Source organism: Halichoerus grypus, chromosome 5 (genome assembly GCF_964656455.1).
Source record: "Halichoerus grypus chromosome 5, mHalGry1.hap1.1, whole genome shotgun sequence".
Taxonomy (NCBI): domain Eukaryota; kingdom Metazoa; phylum Chordata; class Mammalia; order Carnivora; family Phocidae; genus Halichoerus; species Halichoerus grypus.
Window position 1 is genome coordinate 164100856 of NC_135716.1, and position 20623 is coordinate 164121478.

Below are 20623 nucleotides of genomic sequence, written 5' to 3' on the forward strand. Positions count from 1 at the left end.
GCAGCTTTGGATAGAAAAATTAAAGAGTTTTGGGGTGTGTTAAGCTTGATGCAAACTTGACAATTAGATGAAGATGTCAAGTAGGCAGCTGGATTTCTAAATTTGAGTGCCAAAGAAAAAGTCAGGGATAGAATTACAGATTCGGATAAAAATAAGGATACAAATACTTAATCTGGGGATTATTAGCATGTAAGTAGCATTCAAAACCATAGGACAGGATGAGATTACCTAGAGAGGAGGTAGTTAGAGAACAGAAGGGAGTAACAAGACAGCCTTGGAGCAGCCCAACATTCAGAATTAAAGTAGAGGGCAAAAAAAATCATAATAATGAAGAGAATCAAGCAGTGAGATAAAGGAGATGCTTTAAAAAAAAAAAAATCATGGGGCGCCTGGGTGGCTCAGTCGGTTAAGCGTCTGCCTTCGGCTGAGATCATGATCCCAAGGTCCTGGGATCGAGCCCCACATCAGGCTCCCTGCTCAGTGGGGAGCCTGCTTCTCCCTCTGCCCCTCCCCCTGCTTGTGCTCTCTCTCTCTCAAATAAATAAATAAAATTAAAAAAAAAAAATCAGGTGCCTAGACCTAACTCCTGGGAACTTGGAACTAAGAGGTGAAAGGCAAATAAAATGTCCCAGGTCTAGTTCAATAGTCTGTGAGTCAGAGAGAGGAGGCAGTGCAATACACAGTAGAAGGAGTGGGAAGAAGGAGAAAAAACGAATACTTAGAAGGTGCCACTAACAAGACTCAGTGACTGACTAGATGTGGGATGGAAAGGAGAGGAAAATAAATGACATGCTGGTTTCCTTCTGGTAGGTTATTATTGTCATTAAAACAAGTAATACAAGATAGAAGGTTAGAAACAAGGGCTTTGGTGTTGTTTTTATAGTGGGGTGTGTGTGTGTGTGTGTGTGTGTGTGTGTGTGTGTAGGGAGGAGGGCTGAAGAAGACAGAATGGTAGTCATGACAGCCAACATTAATTAAGCACTTATTTGTCAGTGTTTTCTATCTATCTTGGGGACCTGGGCATGCCCTCACAAGGAATACTGTTATCAAAGACCACAACAATCCTACTTTGAAAATTAAGGAGGGCCCAAAGTTACACTGGTGGTCTACAGCACAGAGGGCCTCAAACCTAGGTCTGATGGACTCTGAGCCAAAGTTTGAGGTACCCGTGGGATACTAGTTAGGGATGTGGGAGTCATCAAGGCAGTTAAAGTCTTAGGAGGGATGTGATCACCCAGGGAGAGAATATACAGATCAATAAATTATTATTCACAATCTTAGCTAATTCTTATAATGGTACAATGGGCCTTTTCCTCCCCTATAAAATGAAGGAATGCTTAATTTGTAGGGAATGCCCACTGAGGGCAAGGACCTGATCACAGTTTTTGTATTCCTAGGGTTGCGCTACCTGGAATGAAAAGACCACTCAACAAAAGACTGCTGAAGCTTTTAAAAAACAAAATGAAACAAAAACCCAGTAACTGGACACAATTAGAAAAATACTACGCAATATGAGAACAACTATTTCCTGACCAAACTACAGCATAGTTTTCTTCTATTCCCTCTCTGGGTGGCATGCAACAAACGCCCTGTCTTTTTCTGCACCACAATATGTCTGTTTTGTGAACTGTTCTGCTGTAAGCAGTGCATAGGAGACCAAACTCTGCGAGACAGGCACTCTTATCCACCACTGGGCACAGATAAGTACTTTCTGGAAAGACAATTTGATAAAATGTATCAAGAGCCTTAAAGCCCTAACTCAGTAACCTTATTTAGGGATTTATCCAAAGAAAACAGTAAGAGTTGTGGCCAAAGATTTAGTTTGGAAGTAATAAAAATATCCAACAATAGAAAAATTATTAAATAAACCACATACAGCCATAGGGTAGAATACTTACGTTGCTCTTAAATCAAGGTTTTGAACACTTAAAAACACTAGAAAATTATTTTGATAAGTATAATGAAAAAAATAAAATATAAACTAGACCTAGTACAACCATAATTTTGTGTTTAAATGTAGATGTAGCTATCTATTATCATTACCTAGCAAAAAGATTGGAATGACCAAAAATATTGTAAGTCTCTTTGGATGGAAAGATTACAGGAGATCCTAATATTCTTTATGTTTTTCAGGATTTCTAAAATTTCTGCAAAAAGTACACTTTTATTTTAAAACTAAAAAAATATATGATAAATAAAAGCAAGACAGCACTCACCTTCTTTCTTTTTCTAGAAGAATTCCTCGTGGGGTCAGGCTTCTCAAACTCTGCTGACTTTGCCTCTTCCTTCTCCTCTTCCTCATCAGGTATCAGAGAATATTTGGTCCCTCCTGGTTGCATAAAACAATCCTTTGCAAAGTGGCCTGCAGAAGAGAGGTAGAAAAGGTAGGGAGGGGAGAAGCAGCCTCTCCTCTTGGCAGGTGGATCTTCCCCAGAGGCTCCGAAAGGGGCTAGCTGGTTGAAGAAGTATTACTGAGTTCATTCAGAGCAGCTGCTGGATTCTGAGCAGATTTTCTGTCACCTCAAGATGGCATTGCCCACTCAACCAGAGCCAGACCAGCAGCTGGTCCTAGAGCTGTAGGAAACACTGGCACTGCTCTGGAAATGGCAGAGGAAGCAGGCTTGTGCTGCCTTCTATTAGCAATGGGGCTTAGTAATTTTTAAAGATCTGTTTGGAACTTACTCCTGACACTGAAAGGCTGCTCCAGAGAGCAGAATGCTTAGCAGAGGGAGCCGAGTGGCAGGCCAAGCCCTACAGGAAGATAGCTCTTAGGAAGCTGGCAGGAAGGTGGCATTCACATCCAAGCTAACACACTGAGAGACAGGCAGTCCACCTAGGGGCACTCAACACTCAGACTGTCAGGTCTGGCAAGGGCCTTAGAGATCATCAAATCCAACACTGCATGTGTAGATATAAAGGCTCAGAGTAGAGAAGTAGCTCAAGGTCACAAAGAGAGCAGCAGAGTGAAAACTTACTCCAGCTCTCATGCTTCCCTGCTCTGTGCTCTTCCTGCTGCACCAAAATCAACCACCTTGGGCCTCACCTTTGCTGATTAGGCCAAATTCCATCTCTCATTATTCTTCTCTGCCTCATGTAACACCTGGTGGACGTAAGCTGAAGGTAAGAGGACCCCACCCTCCCTGAACCTTTAGTGCTATCAAGGGGCCGTTTAACAGCTACTACAGAGCTGGTTTTGTCCAAGCTTATGTAGACCCTATTTCAGGGGCACAGACGATCCCATGAGATCATCAAAAAGCTATGTGTAAATTGCTTTACAACTCTGAATCCAGAAGCTAGATGGTGTCTGGAAGGGGAATACAGCATACAGTTTTCCAAATATCTGGAATGTTCCCACGATTCCTGTGAGGAGGTATTCTTTCAATTTTTTTTTCCCTGCCTCCCTCTACATTAATGGTAAGTGGAGGCTTAACCCCCACAACATCAATCAGGGCACAAATCTGCTACCAACTGTTGTAGAAAAATCAAGCGAACAGGGTAAATGGAAGGCAAGGGAGAAGGGGTGACAAATTGAGGTCACTTTGAAAATGAGACGCTAGCAATCCCTCTCATGATAGCTCCAACAAGGGAAGTCAGGCTGAGAGTGCTCTTAACACCTGAGTAGGACCAGAAGAAACCTGAGCAAGTGGCTAGCCTGTGTTCTTTACTACTAAAAGGACACCGTATTCAGAGGTCTGAAGTTAGACAAAGAAGAGCAAGAAAGGGTTTGACTTGGATCCTTGAGGAATATATTTCCAAGTCACTTCATTTTTGCAGAATAGTAGTGGTCCTTGGAAATAAAAATTTACAGAGCTAACCATAATCCAACACTCTCACCCCTCCTGGTGCAGTACATGGGGATCCTGCCCACACAGGGCATCAACCACGAAGGGGGTGGGATGACAGTAGAGTATTTGGAAGGGCCAGCATTCAGAAGAGGACACAGAAAGGGCATGAACTCTGATAAGAGTCTAGGAGAAGTAACAGCATGAGCAGATGAGGCCATCACTGACTAAAAAGCTGGGTGAGCCACACCCAAACCAGGTGGCTTCCCCCACCTAGTAAGGGTCCATCACAAGCCTGGCGGAGGCTTCACCTTACCTTTACATCCACACTTCTTGCAGGTGGTGTTCAGGACAGCCTCGAGGGTGATCTTCTGCCCAGTGTAATCCTGGAAGGACCGCCGCCGCCTCTCTTCTTGCCTGTAACGAAAAGGATACTGACTGTTGGCCCTCCTAAGAGATGTGGCCAGAGATACTAGAAGGTAATGCAGTATGCTGGGTTTTTGTTCTGTCTTTGGCAGGTAGAAGGGAGAAAGAAAAAAAGCATTGTGCATGGGGAGACAAGCAGTGAAAGCAGCAACATGAAACATATTTTTTCATTCAGGACAGGCTCTGAATTAATAATTATGAATGAGATGACTTCAGCTCACCAATGCACAGAGGATGAAGATATAATTACTCAACCTCGCTAAGCCCCTGTAACCCTGACGGGGTCACCCACGGGTTTAAAAGACCTTCAAAGACTTCCTAGAACATAAAGTTCAAATTCCTTACTTTGGTACTCAAGGCCTTCCACGGTCTGTCTCTAACCTGCTTCTCCAGCCCCAACTTTACTTGCATGAGATGTGCTAGCCAAACAGGACTAGTTGACCTTCTCCAGATGGTTCACTGCCCTTGCTCACACAGTTCCCTCTCTCTGAAATGCTGCTTTCCCTCTCACCTCCCACCTCACCACCTCCAAACATTTCAAGGCTCAGCTCAGTCACCACCTCTCCTTCTATCAAGTCTTCTCCTGAGCCACTCAGCCAGAATTCATCTCTTTGTTCACATTCCTGGAGCATTTCTTAAAAATTCTAAACTTATTACTAAAGTATAATATAGGTACAGAAAAGTGTTCATAAGCATACAGCTTAAATGGTTTTCACAATTTGAACATACCCAGGAAACCATCACTCCGATAAGGAAACAGAACATTGCCAGCACCTCCGAGGCCCCTCTAGTCACCAGGCCTCTCCCAAGGGTAACCGCTATGCTGATTTCTAACAGCATAGATTAGTTGTATCGGGTTTTGCAAATTATGTAAATGGAATCATACAGTATGGACCCTTCCGTGTCTGGCTTCTTTCACTTATTTGTGAGATCCATCCATACTGCTGTGTGCAGTTGTGGATCACTGATTCTCATTGCCACAAGGTATTTTGCTGTTGATGGTTATCTGAGTAGTTTCTACTATGAACAGTGCTTCTGTGAACTTTCTAGCATGTCTTTTGGTGACAGATATATTTATGCATTTCTGTTGGGAAATGCCTTGTTCCAGGTAGGAGTGGAACAGTGTACTGGGTTGTAACCATCAGCTACAGCAGACTCTGCCAGCCAGTCTTCTGTAGTGTTTACCAATTACTCTCCTGCCAGCAGCAGAGCCTAAGCCCCCCAGTTGTCATGGCTCTTTCTCTAACCTTTACTGTAACACACGGTACCTGCACAGAGTAGGGACTCAGAAATGTTTGATCGAAGAGTATCACCCTCAATTACTCTTTTTTTCAAACTCCAACTGTAGTCTATACACACTGCAGTCCTAACACATATCACACTTTATTGCCTGATACATTGTTTCTTCTCTAGATCGTGAGCCCTTTTTACACTATCTTACTGGTGTTTGTTTCCCCACACCTTAGCCCAAAGCTTGGCAAGCAACGGCATCAATAAATATTTGTTGAGGGATGCCTGGGGGGCTCAGTCAGTTAAGCATCTGCCTTTGGCTCAGGTCATGATCAAAGAGTCCTGGGATCAAGTCCCACATCGGGCTCCCTGCTCAATGGAGAGCCTGCTTCTTCCTCTGCCTGCCGTTCCCCCTGCTTGTGCTCTCTTTCTGTCAAATAAATAAAATCTTTATAAATTAATTAATTAATTAGTTAAGATAAATAAATAAATAAATGTTTGTTGAAATTTCTATGCTCTTGGGGCTTCTGGGTGGCTCAGTCGGTTGAGCATCCAACTCTTGGTTTTGGCTCAGATCATGATCTCAGGGCGATGGGATCGAGCCCTGCATTGGGCTCTGCATTCAGCAGGGACTCTGCTTGATACTCTCTGTCCCTCTGCCCCTTCCACTCACTCTCTCTTTCTCTCTCTCAAATAAATAAATCTTTATAAAAAAAAAAAATTCTGTGCTCTTGACCCCAAATATTTTTTCTTTACCTGAACCTCTTTAACTTTGAACTCTGACTTCACCTAAGCTTTTCCAACTATTCACCAAGTCTCTATAGAGTCCAGCAAAAACAGAACTATTTTGCCAAAAAAGCCACAGTACCCAGAGAAATGCAGGATGACATCAACGCAGAACAGAACTACCCATCTCACGTATTTTAGCCACCAGTTTCATGGGATACACTGGTTTAAGAGAGGAAACACAAAAGACCAAGATACTCCATATTCTGTCCTGGTCCCTCTTCAGTTCAGCTCACACACTGCATCTTCTCTAAAGTGTTCCCTGCCACCAGAGGCAGAGTTAATTACTCTTTTGTGTTCCCACAGCATTTTACTCTCTCGTCATTTTGTTAGATTTGTTTACATTTTGGCTCACCCGCTGTACCATGAACAGGCCTTCAAAGATAAGGACTATGTCTGGGGTGCCTGGGTGGCTCAGTCGGTTAAGCATTCAACTCTTGATTTTGGCTCAGGTCATGATCCCAGGGTCTTGGGATCAGGCCCCATATCGGGCTCCAAGCTCAGTACAGAGTCTGCTTGAGATTCTCTCTCCCTCTCCCTCTGCCCCTCCCCCTGCTCATGCTCTCTCGCTCAAATAAATTATATCTTAAAAAAAAAAGATAATAAAGTCTATGTCTTATTTTTTTTCTGTATCTGAGCAGTACGCAAGCCATCTAGCATACCAATGTCCAACAGAATACAATGATGGACAAGTTCTATAAATTTATGTCTGTACTGTTGACTAATATTTAGGTCTGTGGCTACTGAGCACTTAAAATGTGGTTAGTGTAACTGAGGAATTGGATTAAATTTTATTTAATTTTCATTTACATTTAAATAACCATATGTAGGGATGTCTGGGTGGCTCAGTCAGTTAGGCGTCTGCCTTTTGGGTCGTGATCCCGGGTTCCTGGGATCAAGCCCCGCATCGGGCTCCTTGCTTGGTGGGGAGTCTTCTTCTCCCTCTGCCTGCCACTCCCCGTGCTTGTCTCTCTCTCTCGCTCTCTAACAAATAAATGAATAAAATCTTTTTTTTTTTTAAGATTTGATTTATTTTTCTGACAGAGAGAGACACAGGGAGAGAGGGAACACAAGCAGGGGGAAAGGGAGAAGCAGGCTTCCGCTGAGCAGGGAGGCTGATGCGGGGCTTGATCCCAGGCCCCTAGGACCATGACCTGAGCCAAAGGCAGATGCTCAATGACTGAGCCACCCAGGCGCCCCTGAATAAAAATTTTAAAAAATAGTAATAATGACCATATGTAACCATATGTAACTTAGTGGCTACCCAGTGGGACAGTGCAGACAAGCATATGATTTAAGTTTTGAAAATGTCTGCTCAAATCCCCAGGTTTTGCCCTAGCATAATCTTATTCAAAGGACAGGGGGTCAACTGTCTGGTATGGGTCATGGGAGAGGGTCCTTTCAAAAAATAAAGCTTGAGTAAGAAAAACCAAGGTGGGGGGTGGGTAGAGAGGGAAATGGGAGTTACTTATCAACAGGCATAAAGTTTCAGTTAAACAAGAAGAATTAATTTTAGAGCTCTGCTATACAACATTGTACCTAGTCAACAATACTATATTGTACACTTAAAAATTTGTTAAGAGGGTAGATCCCACGTTGGGTGTTCTCACCACAATAAAATAATTTAAAAAAAAAAGTAGAGAAGGGGCACCTGTGTGGCTCAAATCGGTTAAGCGTCTGCCTTCAGCTTGGGTCATGGTCTCAGAGTCCTGGGATCGGGTCCCACATTGGGCTCCCTGCTCAGCAGGGAATCTGCTTCTCTTCTCCCTCTGTGTACTCACTCTCTCTCTCCCTCAAATAAATAAATAAAATCTTTAAAAAATAAATAAAAAAATAAAAACCACGGCAGGATCTTGGGGATATAACTTGAGCAAGTCTCAAACTCCATGGCTTTCAGATATCCTTATCTGTGGAGCTGAGTTTCAAGTGGCTATGAGTTACAGCTTAAACAAGCCCTCATTATAATCAATTCCAATATTCTGTGGGTTCTAACATGTGACAAGCCACATCATAACTCCCACCCGATACTCAGCTCAACAAATGTGTCACTTGCCTGTCTCCCTTTTCTGTGCTCACTGCCATGCTGGTTTAGGCCTCACTACTTTGCGTCTACATAGTACCAAGTTTTCTCCTCCAATCCATCCAGGGCACATAGTTGAATTAACCTTTCTTTTGTTCAGTTCAACTCTTACTTGCAAGCACCAGTACCAGTGATGAGTAAGTGTGTCAAAAAGGCAGAACTCGGTCCTTCTCAAGGAGCTTACAGTCTAGCAGTGGAGGGAGACATACAGATGAATAATTATAGTGGTGAACCACAAACACTCTTCTAAAAGACTATGCTATGCTGGCTAAACCGACCTGGAAACTGCCTTTTCCCCTTTCCATTTACAGATTCCCTTTAATACTCTGGGACTGGGGGGATGAAATGTAAGACAGATATTGATGGAAAATGAAAGGCAGCTGACAAACTGTGGATAGCTGGAGACAGCACTAAGACACTGAGCATAACAGGGTGAGGTCAGAGAATGGTGTACAAGGAGAGATTAATCTGATCAGGAGTCTCTCCCCCCTCAAGGGCTTTAAAAATTTTTTTTAAAAAATATTTTATTTATTTATTTGAGAGAGATAGCAAGAGGGAGCACAAGCGGGGAGGAGGGAAAAGCAGACTCCCCGCTGAGCAGGGAGCCCGATGTGGGGCTTGATCCCAGAACCCTGGGATCATGACCTGAACTGAAGGCAAATGCTTAACTGACTGAGCCACCCAGGTGCCCCAGGGCTTTTAAAAAATTAACGCTCTTTGACTGACAGTCAAAGTCAAAGCTCTCCACAATCTCACTCCAACATACCACCTTTCAAGTCTTACATTCTAGTACTTGACTGTACCCTCCTCTTTCCTAAAACAGGACTCCTAAATGTGCCCTGGGCTTTCCTGCCTAGTGCCTTTCCTTAAATCACTCTTCTGTTGGGAATACCATTCCTTCCACTGCTGCCTGACAAAATCTTATCCATTCTTCTAGAACTAGCTCAAATGCCACCTCTCTTCTAGCCATCGGGGCCTGAAATCAACTCATCCTCTTCAAGCTAATTCCTAGAACCCTTTCTTTAACCTACTCTTTTAGCATTTATTACATTTGCCTTATATTAAAGTGATCTGCATAATTATCTCATTACACTAGGCAGTAAGGCCCTTAAACAGAAAACTTGGTATTGCCATTGAACCTAATATGGAATATGAACCGAAAAAAGTATTTGTTGAATAAATGAGTAAATGAAAGCACAAACTAACAACTGTTACACATCAGGCACTCTGGGAGATAAGAAAGAGCTGTGTCCCCTTGTTCTCCCAGGTCTTATATATTCTTTCAAAAGAAAAGATGTGATAATCACAGAAGAAAAACAAAGAGATCTTTTAAAACAATAACTACAAGTAGCTACCATATACTAAGATTCTACTATAGACCAGACACTAATCTGGCTCTTTACAAACAAGCCTGTATTTAAATCATTCCATCATTTCTGAGATATAGGCATCATACCCTCCAACTGATAGTAAGAAGCTGAGGGAGGAGTCAGAGAAGAGGCGTCTGCTCAAGGTCATATACTAGTTTTCAGCAGAACTAGGACTCTTTCTGATTTACATCTAACTCTAAAACCTCTCATCATTCCACTATATCGTGCTTCTTTCCTGGATGCAGCTCTAGAAATAGTTTACAACAAAAGTTACTGTTTGGCCACTTGGTTATTACTAGAAATAGCCTATACATAGAGACCTATACGGCCCAAAACCAGGGAGCCCTTTCCCTTCTCTACCCTTGTTTTGAGACAGAGAAGAAGCTTTTATTTTACTTGTTTTACATTTTACCCCTACAAGGGTGACTTTGGGAAATTCCATTGCTTTTTAATGAGTCATATGTACATAGCACAGGATTCTTTGGAGCAGAAGCAATTTATTATAATATAATCAGTAAATGCCAGACTTAAATAATATTACTGAGCTCTGAGTTATAAAACATTTCTATTATAACTGAAAGGTGTTTTGTCAATAATCAGACTTACAAACATGTCAATATTTAGAGATGAAACTACAGAAATATGGAAAAACTCTTAAGTCACATGCAACAGCTAGAAGCCTCATGTGGTAAAAAGGGCCCTAGCTTCAATGTCCTAGTTCAGATCCTTGACCCACTATAATTTGTCATTAACCACAGGGAAATTACTTATCACCAAGCATCAAGATAGAAACTAGGAATATAGGGGCGCCTGGGTGGCTCAGATAGTTAAGCATCTGCCTTCAACTCAGGTCATGATCCCAGGGTCCTGGGATCGAGCCCCACATCGGGCTCCTGGCTCAGCGAGGAGCCTGCTTCTCCTTCTCCCTCTGCCTCTCTCCCTGCTGATGCTTTCTCTCTCTCTCTCTGTATCTCTGTGTCTCAAATGAATAAATAAAATCTTAAAAAAAAAAAAAAAAAGAAACTAGGAATATAGGGATGTCTGGCTGGCTCAGTCAGTGAAGCATGCAACTCTTGATCTTGGAGCTGTGGGCTCAAGCCCCACATTGGGTGTGGAGATTGCTTAAAAATAAAATCTTTTTTTTTTTTTTTTAAGATTTATTTACTTATTTTAGAGAGAAAGAGAAAGAAAAAGAAAGAGTACACACATGGGGAGAGGCAGAGGGAGAGGGGGAGAGGGAGACAAGCAGACACCACCCTGAGTAGGAAGCCCAACATGGGGGTGGATCTCAGGACCCTGAGATCATGACCTGAGCTGAAATCAGAGTCAGATGCTCGACCGACTGAGCCACTCAGGTGCCCAAAAATAAAATCTTTAGGAAAAAAAGGGGTGGGGGGGTGCCTGGGTGGCTCAGTCGATTAAGCATCTGCCTTTGGCTGAGGTCATGATCCTAGGGTCCTGGGATTGAGCCTTGCATCGGGCTCCCTGCTTAGTGGGGAGCCTGCTTCTCCCTCTGCCTGTCACTTCCCCTGCTTGTGCTCTGTCAAAAAAATAAAATCTTTAAAAAAAAGAAAAGAAAGAAAGAAACTAAGAATATAAAGTAAAATGGAGATAATACCCACTTTGGAGGTTATGAGAATCAGACACACAAATGTACATAAACTGCCTTGCATAATGCCTGGCACAAAGTATGTATCCAATATCAATGCCCTCCCTTTTAGGTAAAATTACTTTGTATCCACAGTGATTTTGCTTAGAACTATAAACATAAGGGTTTCCAAACTTTTCCCCACCAAGATCCCACTCAAACATTTATTTTTTTCTTGTTTTTTAAATTGATCAATAACTGAGGCACCTGAGTGGCTCAGTCGGTTAAGTGTCTGCCTTCGGCTCAGGTCATGACCCCTGCCATCAGGCTCTGCTCAGCAGGGAGTCTGCTTCTCCCTCTGACCCCCTCTCCCCCCTCTCATGCTCTCTCTCTCTCTCAAATAAATAAATAAAATCTTTAAAAAAACAAAATAATAACGTGACTGCCACTGAGAGCACCTGATTAGCATGAGATAAACAATGTGATATTTTAACATCAAAAGCAATACAATAAAGTCACGGTTAACCTGAAGGTAAATGCATGATTTTGGTTGGTTTTCTGAAACACTGGAAACAGTTCAGAAACCCTTCACGGAACCTTAGGGAGCTAGGAACCCCTGATCAGAAATCACTGGCATAAATTCAAGAAAGACTTTGAGACAGACAGCAAATTCCTTATATCACCAGATATTAGCCTACATGTATAGCTAATCTTCCATTCCTAAATGAAAGGTCAGAAGAGCCAATGAAAGTAAGATGTCATATTCAGAACACAGTTATCCCAAGATGCATTAAACCCTACTGGAGTTGCTTCTAAATTACCCTACTCTTCCACATGGTCTTTTTTTGAGCCCCTGTGCTAGGAGAGAGACAAGTAGCAGGTGCTTCATGAATGCCTGTTGGCTAACTGGTTAAAGGGCAGACAAAGAATAAGGGGAAGGAAACAAAACCACTGATGGAGCATTTCTATGCTTTGCATGTGAGCATCCAATCTTAGAACTCTATGCAGTATGGTGTTATCGAAATCCAAGGATCACAAGGGCTACATAACTCATCTATATCAGACTATAAATGGTAGAGTTCCTAGGTCAGTCTGATTCACTACAGCATTCTGTGGTTTGAGAAGTAGGATTGTAGCCTTTCCAAACCTTTTACCTACTCAATGATAACGTTGTTAGGGTCGAGGTCTTTCCCAGTCCCTTGGTTGACAACTTTCATGGAGAGGGACACTTTTATCCTATCATTTTTCATCTGTAAAGACAAAAGCAAAGTCACCAACAGCTAAGAGTACACCATTTAGACTGCTGGTGTAAAATTATCTAACTAAGCATCAAAGCTTTTATCATCATAACAAACACTGAGCTTCTCTAATGGCTGAGGTCCTGTACTAGGAACACTGGGGGTACTAATGAGCATTATAAATAGATCTTGTGGCAGAATAACTTCAGGAAATTGTTTTTATCTCATTCTTGTCCTTCTGGGGAGGAAAGGCAGAAATGGTTGTCAGAAATTCAAGGCCTGTGGAGGTAACCAGGCAGAAAATAAAAGCTGTTTTTTCCATGTAAGTTCAGCATAATGATGGGTTCAGAGATCCATGAGCCCAGAATGTGTTTCCCAAACATTCCAGACTAGACTAGATCCCCTTTTGGACTTGGTCTAGTGCATTTTTAAACATGAAGGCAATTGTTAGCCATGTTGGTCTTTTGCTTCCTCCAACATCTGACGCCCGTTTCCACTTCAGGGTCTCTGCATTAGTTATTCTCCCTGCTTGGAATATGCTTATCCTAACTTTTCACATGACCAGTGCCTTTTCCTTTAGGTCTCAGCTCACAAATCATTTCCACAGACAGCCTATTCCTGACCACTTCATCTAAATCTACCGCTGATACTGCTTGAGCCCATTATGGCACTTATTACAATTTACAATTATAATTACAATCACAATTATTTTATACGTATGTTTGCTTACTTTTATATTTGTCTTGTCCAGTTACATTCTATATAAGCTCCATAACAGCTGAGGTCACCTAGGTCTGGCTCACTCTTATATCCCTCAGACTAGTACATATTAAGCACTCAAATAGTATCTCTTTCAGACCTGTCTCCCCTGCCAGTCTCTGGTACAAGAACAGGCTGCCCACATCTACAACCCTCATGCCCTCAAGTGAGATGCTGTTAAGAGCATCCTTCAAACCTCTCTCACTTGCCTCACACTGCATGGTGCCAGGTATTAGGAGCAATAACGATAAACTCTGTCTTTTTATTGTTTTGGTCCAAACTGAAATGTACCGGGCAGCTATTCTTTGAAATTTATGATTAAGACTAGTCCCATAAATTAAGTTTTCTTCTCTCTTTTTGGTTCTTTTTTTTTTTTCCACCTACCACTTGGAAACTTCATAAAATTTGGAAACATAAACTTCACGGAGGAAAGTTGTATAAACATGTACTTATTGCACCGCACTTATTATAGTTTACACCACATCCCTTCTGAGTTTACAGGACAGCTGGCCAGAAGGTTTCAATTCAGGACAGAATACAGTGGCAGGATTCAAAAATAAGATCATCAGCCACAGTTAACAACATATACACATTCGCCACCATAAAATACCAACACTGCCCCCCCAGCTTTTCCTCAGTCTTTCTAACAACATGAAAGTTGTACAGAACCTTACCTCTCGACCAATAAGCTTCACCCACACTTTGTCTCCGACATCTACTATCTCAGAGGGCTTATCCACACGACAGGATGACATGTGAGTTCGATGGACCAGACCTGGGTACAAGAAGAAATGAAATAAAGCAAAGGGTATATCTGGCATTTATACTCTAAATAATGAGGTAAGGAAAAGATGGGAGTTGAGGATTCACTGAAAAATGTCTGTTAATTTAAAACTGTAAATTAAGACAATTTGAGATCACTTTTTGTACTTAATCAACACATATTCTTTAAAAATAATGCTCGGGTGCCTGGGTGGCTCAGTTGGTTAAGCGACTGCCTTCGGCTCAGGTCATGATCCTGGAGTCACAGGATCGAGTCCCGCAGCTTCTCCCTCTGACTCTCCCCCCTCTCATGCTCTCTCTCTCTCATTCTCTCTCTCAAATAAATAAATAAAATCTTTAAAAAATAAAAAATAAAAAAATAAATAAAAATAATGCTCAATGTTAGCAAACATGTGATACAAAAACAACACATTAGTAAAAACACAAGTCAGTGAAAGTCTTTAAAAGCAAGGGCATCAAGATATTTATACCTTTTTTTAAAAAAAAGATTTTATTTATTTATTTGACAGAGAGAGAGAGAGAGAGAGCGAGAGAGGGAACACAAGCAGGGAGAGTGGGAGAGGGAGAAGCAGGCTTCCCGCTGAGCAGGGAGCCTGATGCGGGGCTCGATCCCAGGACCCTGGGATCATGACCTGAGCCACAGGCAGATGCTCAACGACTGAGCCACCCAGGCGCCCCAAGATATTTATACCCTTGATGCAAGAATATCATTAGAATTTTTCCAAAAGAAAAAACTTAACAGAGGCAAAACCCAAAAACCTATGGGTATATAAAAATCTTGTAGTATTATTACCTACAAAGGTTTAAAAAAAAACTATAAGCAATCTAAATGACCAATAATTGGAAAATTAGCTTGGTAAACTATGGTAAATCAATCAAATGGAAGAGTAAGCAGCCAATTAAATTACAATTACAGAAAATAATTATGATAGATGTTAAGTGAAAAGAGAAAATCTAAACAAGGTGCCATTTTTAATCTATTAACAACATGTTTAGAAAATAATATGCATGGGTGAGAGCATAGTAAAATAAATATTGCTAAGGCTAGTATAAAATTTTAGAAATCATTTAGCAATCACTAACAAGAGTGGTAAAAATATTTAATAAAATTAATTAAAAGTTAAATGATAGATTAGTTATTAAATAATTTTTAAAATATTTATAATAGATGTCCTTTTCCTGTCTGTCCAAAGTCCTTTCCTGGGAGAACCACCTTCCCTTTTTTTTAATAGATAATTTCGGATTTTTATGAATAAAATTATTAAAGTATTAATCAACATCACCTTCCCTATTTTCTTTCTTTTTTTTTTTTTTAAAGATTTATTTATTTATTTATTTGACAGAGAGAGAGAGAGAGAGAGAGCAGGAACACAAGCAGGGAAAGTGGGAGAGGGTGAAGCAGGCTTCCTGCCCAGCAGGGAGCCCGATGCGGGGCTCGATCCCAGGACTCTGGGATTATGACCTGAGCAGAAGGCAGCTGCTTAACAACTGAGCCACCCAGGTGCCCCACCTTCCCTACTTTCTAAAATAAATCTGGTCCATGTGATTTGGTTGAAGCTGACATAACCCCCAACTGTGGGCACATGACACAATCTTAATCAATCAAGATACTTCATCCCATTGAGTGATTAGCTAAATCAATTCATCTTTTTCAAGATATTTGTCAGGATAATAAACTACAAAAACTTACCAATGCCCATCTTTACCACCAGGTGGCAAGAGTTGGCCAGAGGTAAGACACAAAGCCCTGAGGGTGTAATCTGAGCACCTGATATAGCCCTGGGGAAGCTAGATTTTCCTGCACCCCACAGTGAGAATAGCCAAAACATTTCTCAATTGTGTTTCTGTCCCCTTCAATGTATTTTTGAAGACAGAAAAAATTAGAAACAAACTAAGGGCACCTGGGTGGCTCACTCCGTTATGCATCTGCCTTCAGCTCAGGTCATGATCTCAGGGTCCTGGGACTGAACCCCAAGTTGGGCTCCCTGCTCAGCGGGGAGTCTGCTTCTCCCTCTGCCGCCCGCCGCCCCACCCACCCACCCCACTCGTGCTCTCTCTTGCCCGCTCTCTCAAATAAAATCTTCTAAAGAATTTTTTAAAAAACGATGCTCAAAAGATTATATAAGAATATGTCCATAATTCATTCTTTAGTAAATATTTGACTGCCTACTCTGTGTCAAGCACTGAAGACAACCAGCATTTTCTCATATAAATAACAAAAGTACAACAGAAAATTATATGCGGTATCCCTCTCCCTCTGCCCCTCCCCCCCCACGTTCTCTCTCTCTCTCCCTCTCTCTCTCAATAAAATCTTTAAAAAAAGGCGGGGGGGCCTGGGTGGCTCAGTTGGTTGTGTCTGCCTTCCACTCAGGTCATGATCCCAGGGTCTTGGGACTGAGCCCTGTGTCATCCTCCCTGCTCAGTGGGGAGTCTGCTTCTCCCTCTCCCCCTCTCCCCCCACCCTCATGTTCTGTCTAATAAATAAAATCTTTACAAAAAAATTGTATACAGTATGATTACAAATGCTTAAAAAAGACTTTAGGGGAGGTGGGTGGGGGTTGAGGTAACTGAGTGACAGGCATTAAGGAGGGCACTTGATGTGAAGAGCACTGGGTGTTATATGCAACAGATGAATTACTGAACTCTACATCTGAAACTAATGATGTACTGTATGTTGGCTAATTGAATTTAAATTTTAAAAAAAGACTTTAAAAATCAGAAAGAATGATCCAAAATGCTGTAACAATGGTTATCCTAGGGTACAGGATTACACGTTAATTTTTTTATTTTCAAGTGTTTCAATAATAGAGAAAATTATCTCTATTCTGGGGAAAATAAATACAACATACAATTATTTTGAATGAACATAAACCAGGAATGTAAACTAGAGAAAAACGATTAAGTCAAAGAGTTACATCTAAAATACCTGCCCTCCCTTAAATTGCGTGGGGGAATGATGAGCCTGTATTCTCTCTCAAGCTCGCTCTCACATGCGTGCATCCACAAGGACATCGGCACAGCAGGCACGTATCTGTGATGAGAAGTATCTGCCCTCTGTTGGAGCTCCTGTTGGAAGTCACTGCTTGCTCTGACCAGGGTCACTGGGGCTCACATACCTACTGCAGCTCATTCTGGAGGTTGACAGCCTATCTCTATGAATAACTCTGGGGCCTCCAAAATGTGTTATATACATCATAAAACCTGTGTTTTTAATCTTAGACCACATCATGTAATCTCCAAATTGGATAAAACCTGCGAAGCTGTGGGCACCCCCGCCCCCGCCCCCAGGATGGTGTAACGGGCAGAGCAGCCTAAAAGTCTGAAGAGGAAATTCAGATGCCCTAAAGGAAAGGGAAACCTTGCACTTTGGCATTTTTTGGCTGCAACTGTCCTCTCATTCAAAAATTCACTTCTTTCCTCTATTGCTAATGAAAGTTATGAAGGAAATTAACGTTGAATCTAATAATACTTGAATTTCTTTTCTATCCTGAAACAAAAGGTCTGTACCACAAACAAGGAAATAATGGCATTAACCATTTGTCCTCCCACCTGATCTCAAAGTAGGATATTCTTTGGTCTGGGCATCATTCCTGGTTCAATATGGCATTATTAGTAGTGAAAAACTGGAACTTTAAAATGATCATGTGGTACAACTGATGATAGACAAATGTTTAAATGTTTACAAAAGTATGTGAAAAGATGGAGAAATGTTTAAGGCTCATTAAGTGTAAAAAACTATAAAATACATATATAGAGAGTATAAACTTAAACTCAACGTTAAGTTTTATGTACATGTGACTTATAAAAAATATACCAAAATGTTGATAGCGCCTATCTGTGTGGTAGTAGTATCATATAATTCCTTTGGAATCTTTCCCCTTATTTTTCTATAATATGCATGCAATATTTTTAATCATAACAGTATCTTAAAAGCGAAATAGAAAATGATATGTACACTACAACTGAGTTGTAAAACTATGTCTCATATAGAACAGACCAAAAGAGAATATAAAAATAGTTATGCCAGGGTGCAAGATTTTTATAGTTGAGACATTAATGGCTTATTACCAAAAGACCTTAGTTTACACGGTGAATTAAATAAGGGAAATGGTCTAGCCCTCAGCCTTGAAGGCAAATGTCAGGTGGGCAGTTGGATATTTAAGTCCATAGCTCAGAGGAGGCATATGAACTGAAGATACAAATATATGTAGGAGTCTGCAAATGTAAACTTACATACTAAAATACATTAACCAGGGGCACCTGGGTGGCTCAGTGGGTCAGGCATCTGCCTTCAGCTCAGGTCATGATCCCAGGGTCCTGGGATCGAGCCTGTGTGGGGCTCCCTGCTCAGCGGGGAGTCTGCTTCTCCCTCTACCTCTGCCCCTCCCCCTTCCATTTGTGCTCTCACATGCATACGCACTCTCTCTCAAATAAATAAAATCTTTTAAAATAAATAAATAAAATAAAATATATTAACCTGATGGTCAATATAGTGATTGGTACAGGGACAGACACAATTCACCAATTTATTAATTTACGACAGAGGATATACTTTTTTTTTTAAAGATTTATTTATTTCTTTGTGAGAGAGAGTGCACGCACACACACAAGAAGAGGGAGTGGCAGGCAGAGGGAGAAGCAGGCTCCTTGCCGAGCAAGGAGCATGATGTGGGAATCGATCCCAGAACCCTGGGATCATGATGTGAGCCAAAGGCAGACGCTTAACCAACTGAGCCACCCAGGCGTCCCAAGGATACTTTTTAAAATTCCCAGTCCTTGCCTAATAGACTACTCACTGTTCCCTACTCACTGTTTTTAGGTATCAAATACCTAAAAAATTGGGTAAGTGATCAGAAATTGCTTCAACACAGAATCAGAACAAAATGGAGACACATGATTTAAAATAAGTTTCCAGTCCACAGGTTTAATGGACTATCACTTCCTCATAAAAGAATCCATCTCTCTCTAGTTCCTAGCATCAGATTCATTTCTGCTCTCAATAAAGGCAAGACAAACACTGCCAACTTCAGATTCTCAGGCTTTCTTTTACTATGTTCCAGCCTGACAACCCACCCTGTTCACATAATCTCCCCCTAGATAGAATGATACAGTCAATTAGATTTCAGTCTCCTAAATTATAATTTCATTCCAAACCCTTTTCTCTGGAATCACACCCAGATTAGCTTGTTACCGTCTCAAGAGTGCTCTCATCTCTTTAGTCACAGAGTTACAGGCGATTACCTGGTATATTTCTATCTATGGCTAATCCCATACTCTGTATGGGGGATTTATCACCAGTTGCATTCTCGGACAGTCTATATTCTTGGAAGGTATTTCACTGCTACCCACATAAACTACCCACAGTTGGATTAAGTGAATAAGGTAGAGGGCACCAAATAACACATTTGAGGCCCCCTCACTCTGTGCTGGATACCTCACTAAATACAGTACATCCACCCATTCATTTAATCTTTATATCAACCCTGTGATGTAGGTTCACATGAGGAAATACAGTAGATGATAAATACATTGTGCAAGATCACAAAGCTAATAAAGAACTGCAATTCAAATATGAGTCTGTAGGGTCTTCTACAACATACTGATATTTCTCCAATTTTATTATTGATCTGTGTTATCTTTTCAATTAAAAAAAAAAGAAAGGGGCGCCTGGGTGGCTCAGTCATTAAGCATCTGCCTTTGGCTCAGGTCGTGATCCCAGGGTCCTGGGATCGAGCCCCGCATTGGGCTCCCTGCTCAGCGGGAAGCCTGCTTCTCCCTCTCCCACTCCCCCTGCTTGTGTTCCCTCTCTCGCTGTGTCTCTCTCTATCAAAGAAATAAAATCTTTAAAAAAAAATTAAAAAAAAAAAAAGAAAGATGGTCTCATCTACAAGTAGTAGAAACACATCTAATTCTGCTCCAGCATATGCTCCAAAATGAACAGAAATAATGAAAATGCTTTGCTTGTCCGTCTACATGGAAGGGAGCTCTTCAGAGCAGTTTGTGCCTGGATTTCTGACATGAAGCCATAAATGACCAAAGGGCATATCAAGTCCATCATCACATTCAGTAAACCCAACAGGACACTTAAACGGACTGAATCCCATCCAAGTGTCTGCTAGTAAAAGAAGAAAATAAATTGTGATAACTTGGAAAGAGCTAGCATCTCAATCACCATATATAAAACACAAACAAACAGAGGTAGCCTATTATTGTTCCCTTAAAAATACTCTCCCAAATGTGCTGTTCAACCTTAATTTCTTTTACAACTCCCACTGACCATAAAGAGGTGAAAATTATAAACCACTAGAGGACAGCTACAGCCCAAAAATGTCAAAATAAAAGGTCCCCTTTATCTTTGGGGGATCTGAATTCCCTTTCTAGAATTTTCAAATAAGTTATCACCAATCAATGGTGTATGACAATAATCTAAATCCACAAATTAAAGTGCTTTCACACCCTTTATCTTGTTGGGATTATAGATTCATTCAAAAGTTACTAAATATCCACAATATTATAGGCAAAAATGGATTCAAGGAGAAGTAAGACATGATCCTGCCAATCAAGAATCTCAAAAATATGCA

At 41.2% G+C, this 20623-nt stretch overlaps 1 protein-coding gene across 1 annotated transcript in view; it reads right to left on the reverse strand.

Moving 5' to 3' along the window:
- Positions 1-20623, reverse strand: part of ZCCHC17 (zinc finger CCHC-type containing 17) — a 63419-nt gene that overhangs the window by 14037 nt on the left and 28759 nt on the right. The window contains exons 4-7 of the mRNA XM_036098479.2: positions 13934-14034; positions 12421-12512; positions 4099-4199; positions 2217-2362 (exon numbers count right to left, since the gene is read on the reverse strand). Of these exons, the coding sequence (XP_035954372.1) occupies positions 2217-2362; positions 4099-4199; positions 12421-12512; positions 13934-14034 (440 nt within the window). The remainder of the gene's footprint in view (positions 1-2216; positions 2363-4098; positions 4200-12420; positions 12513-13933; positions 14035-20623) is intronic.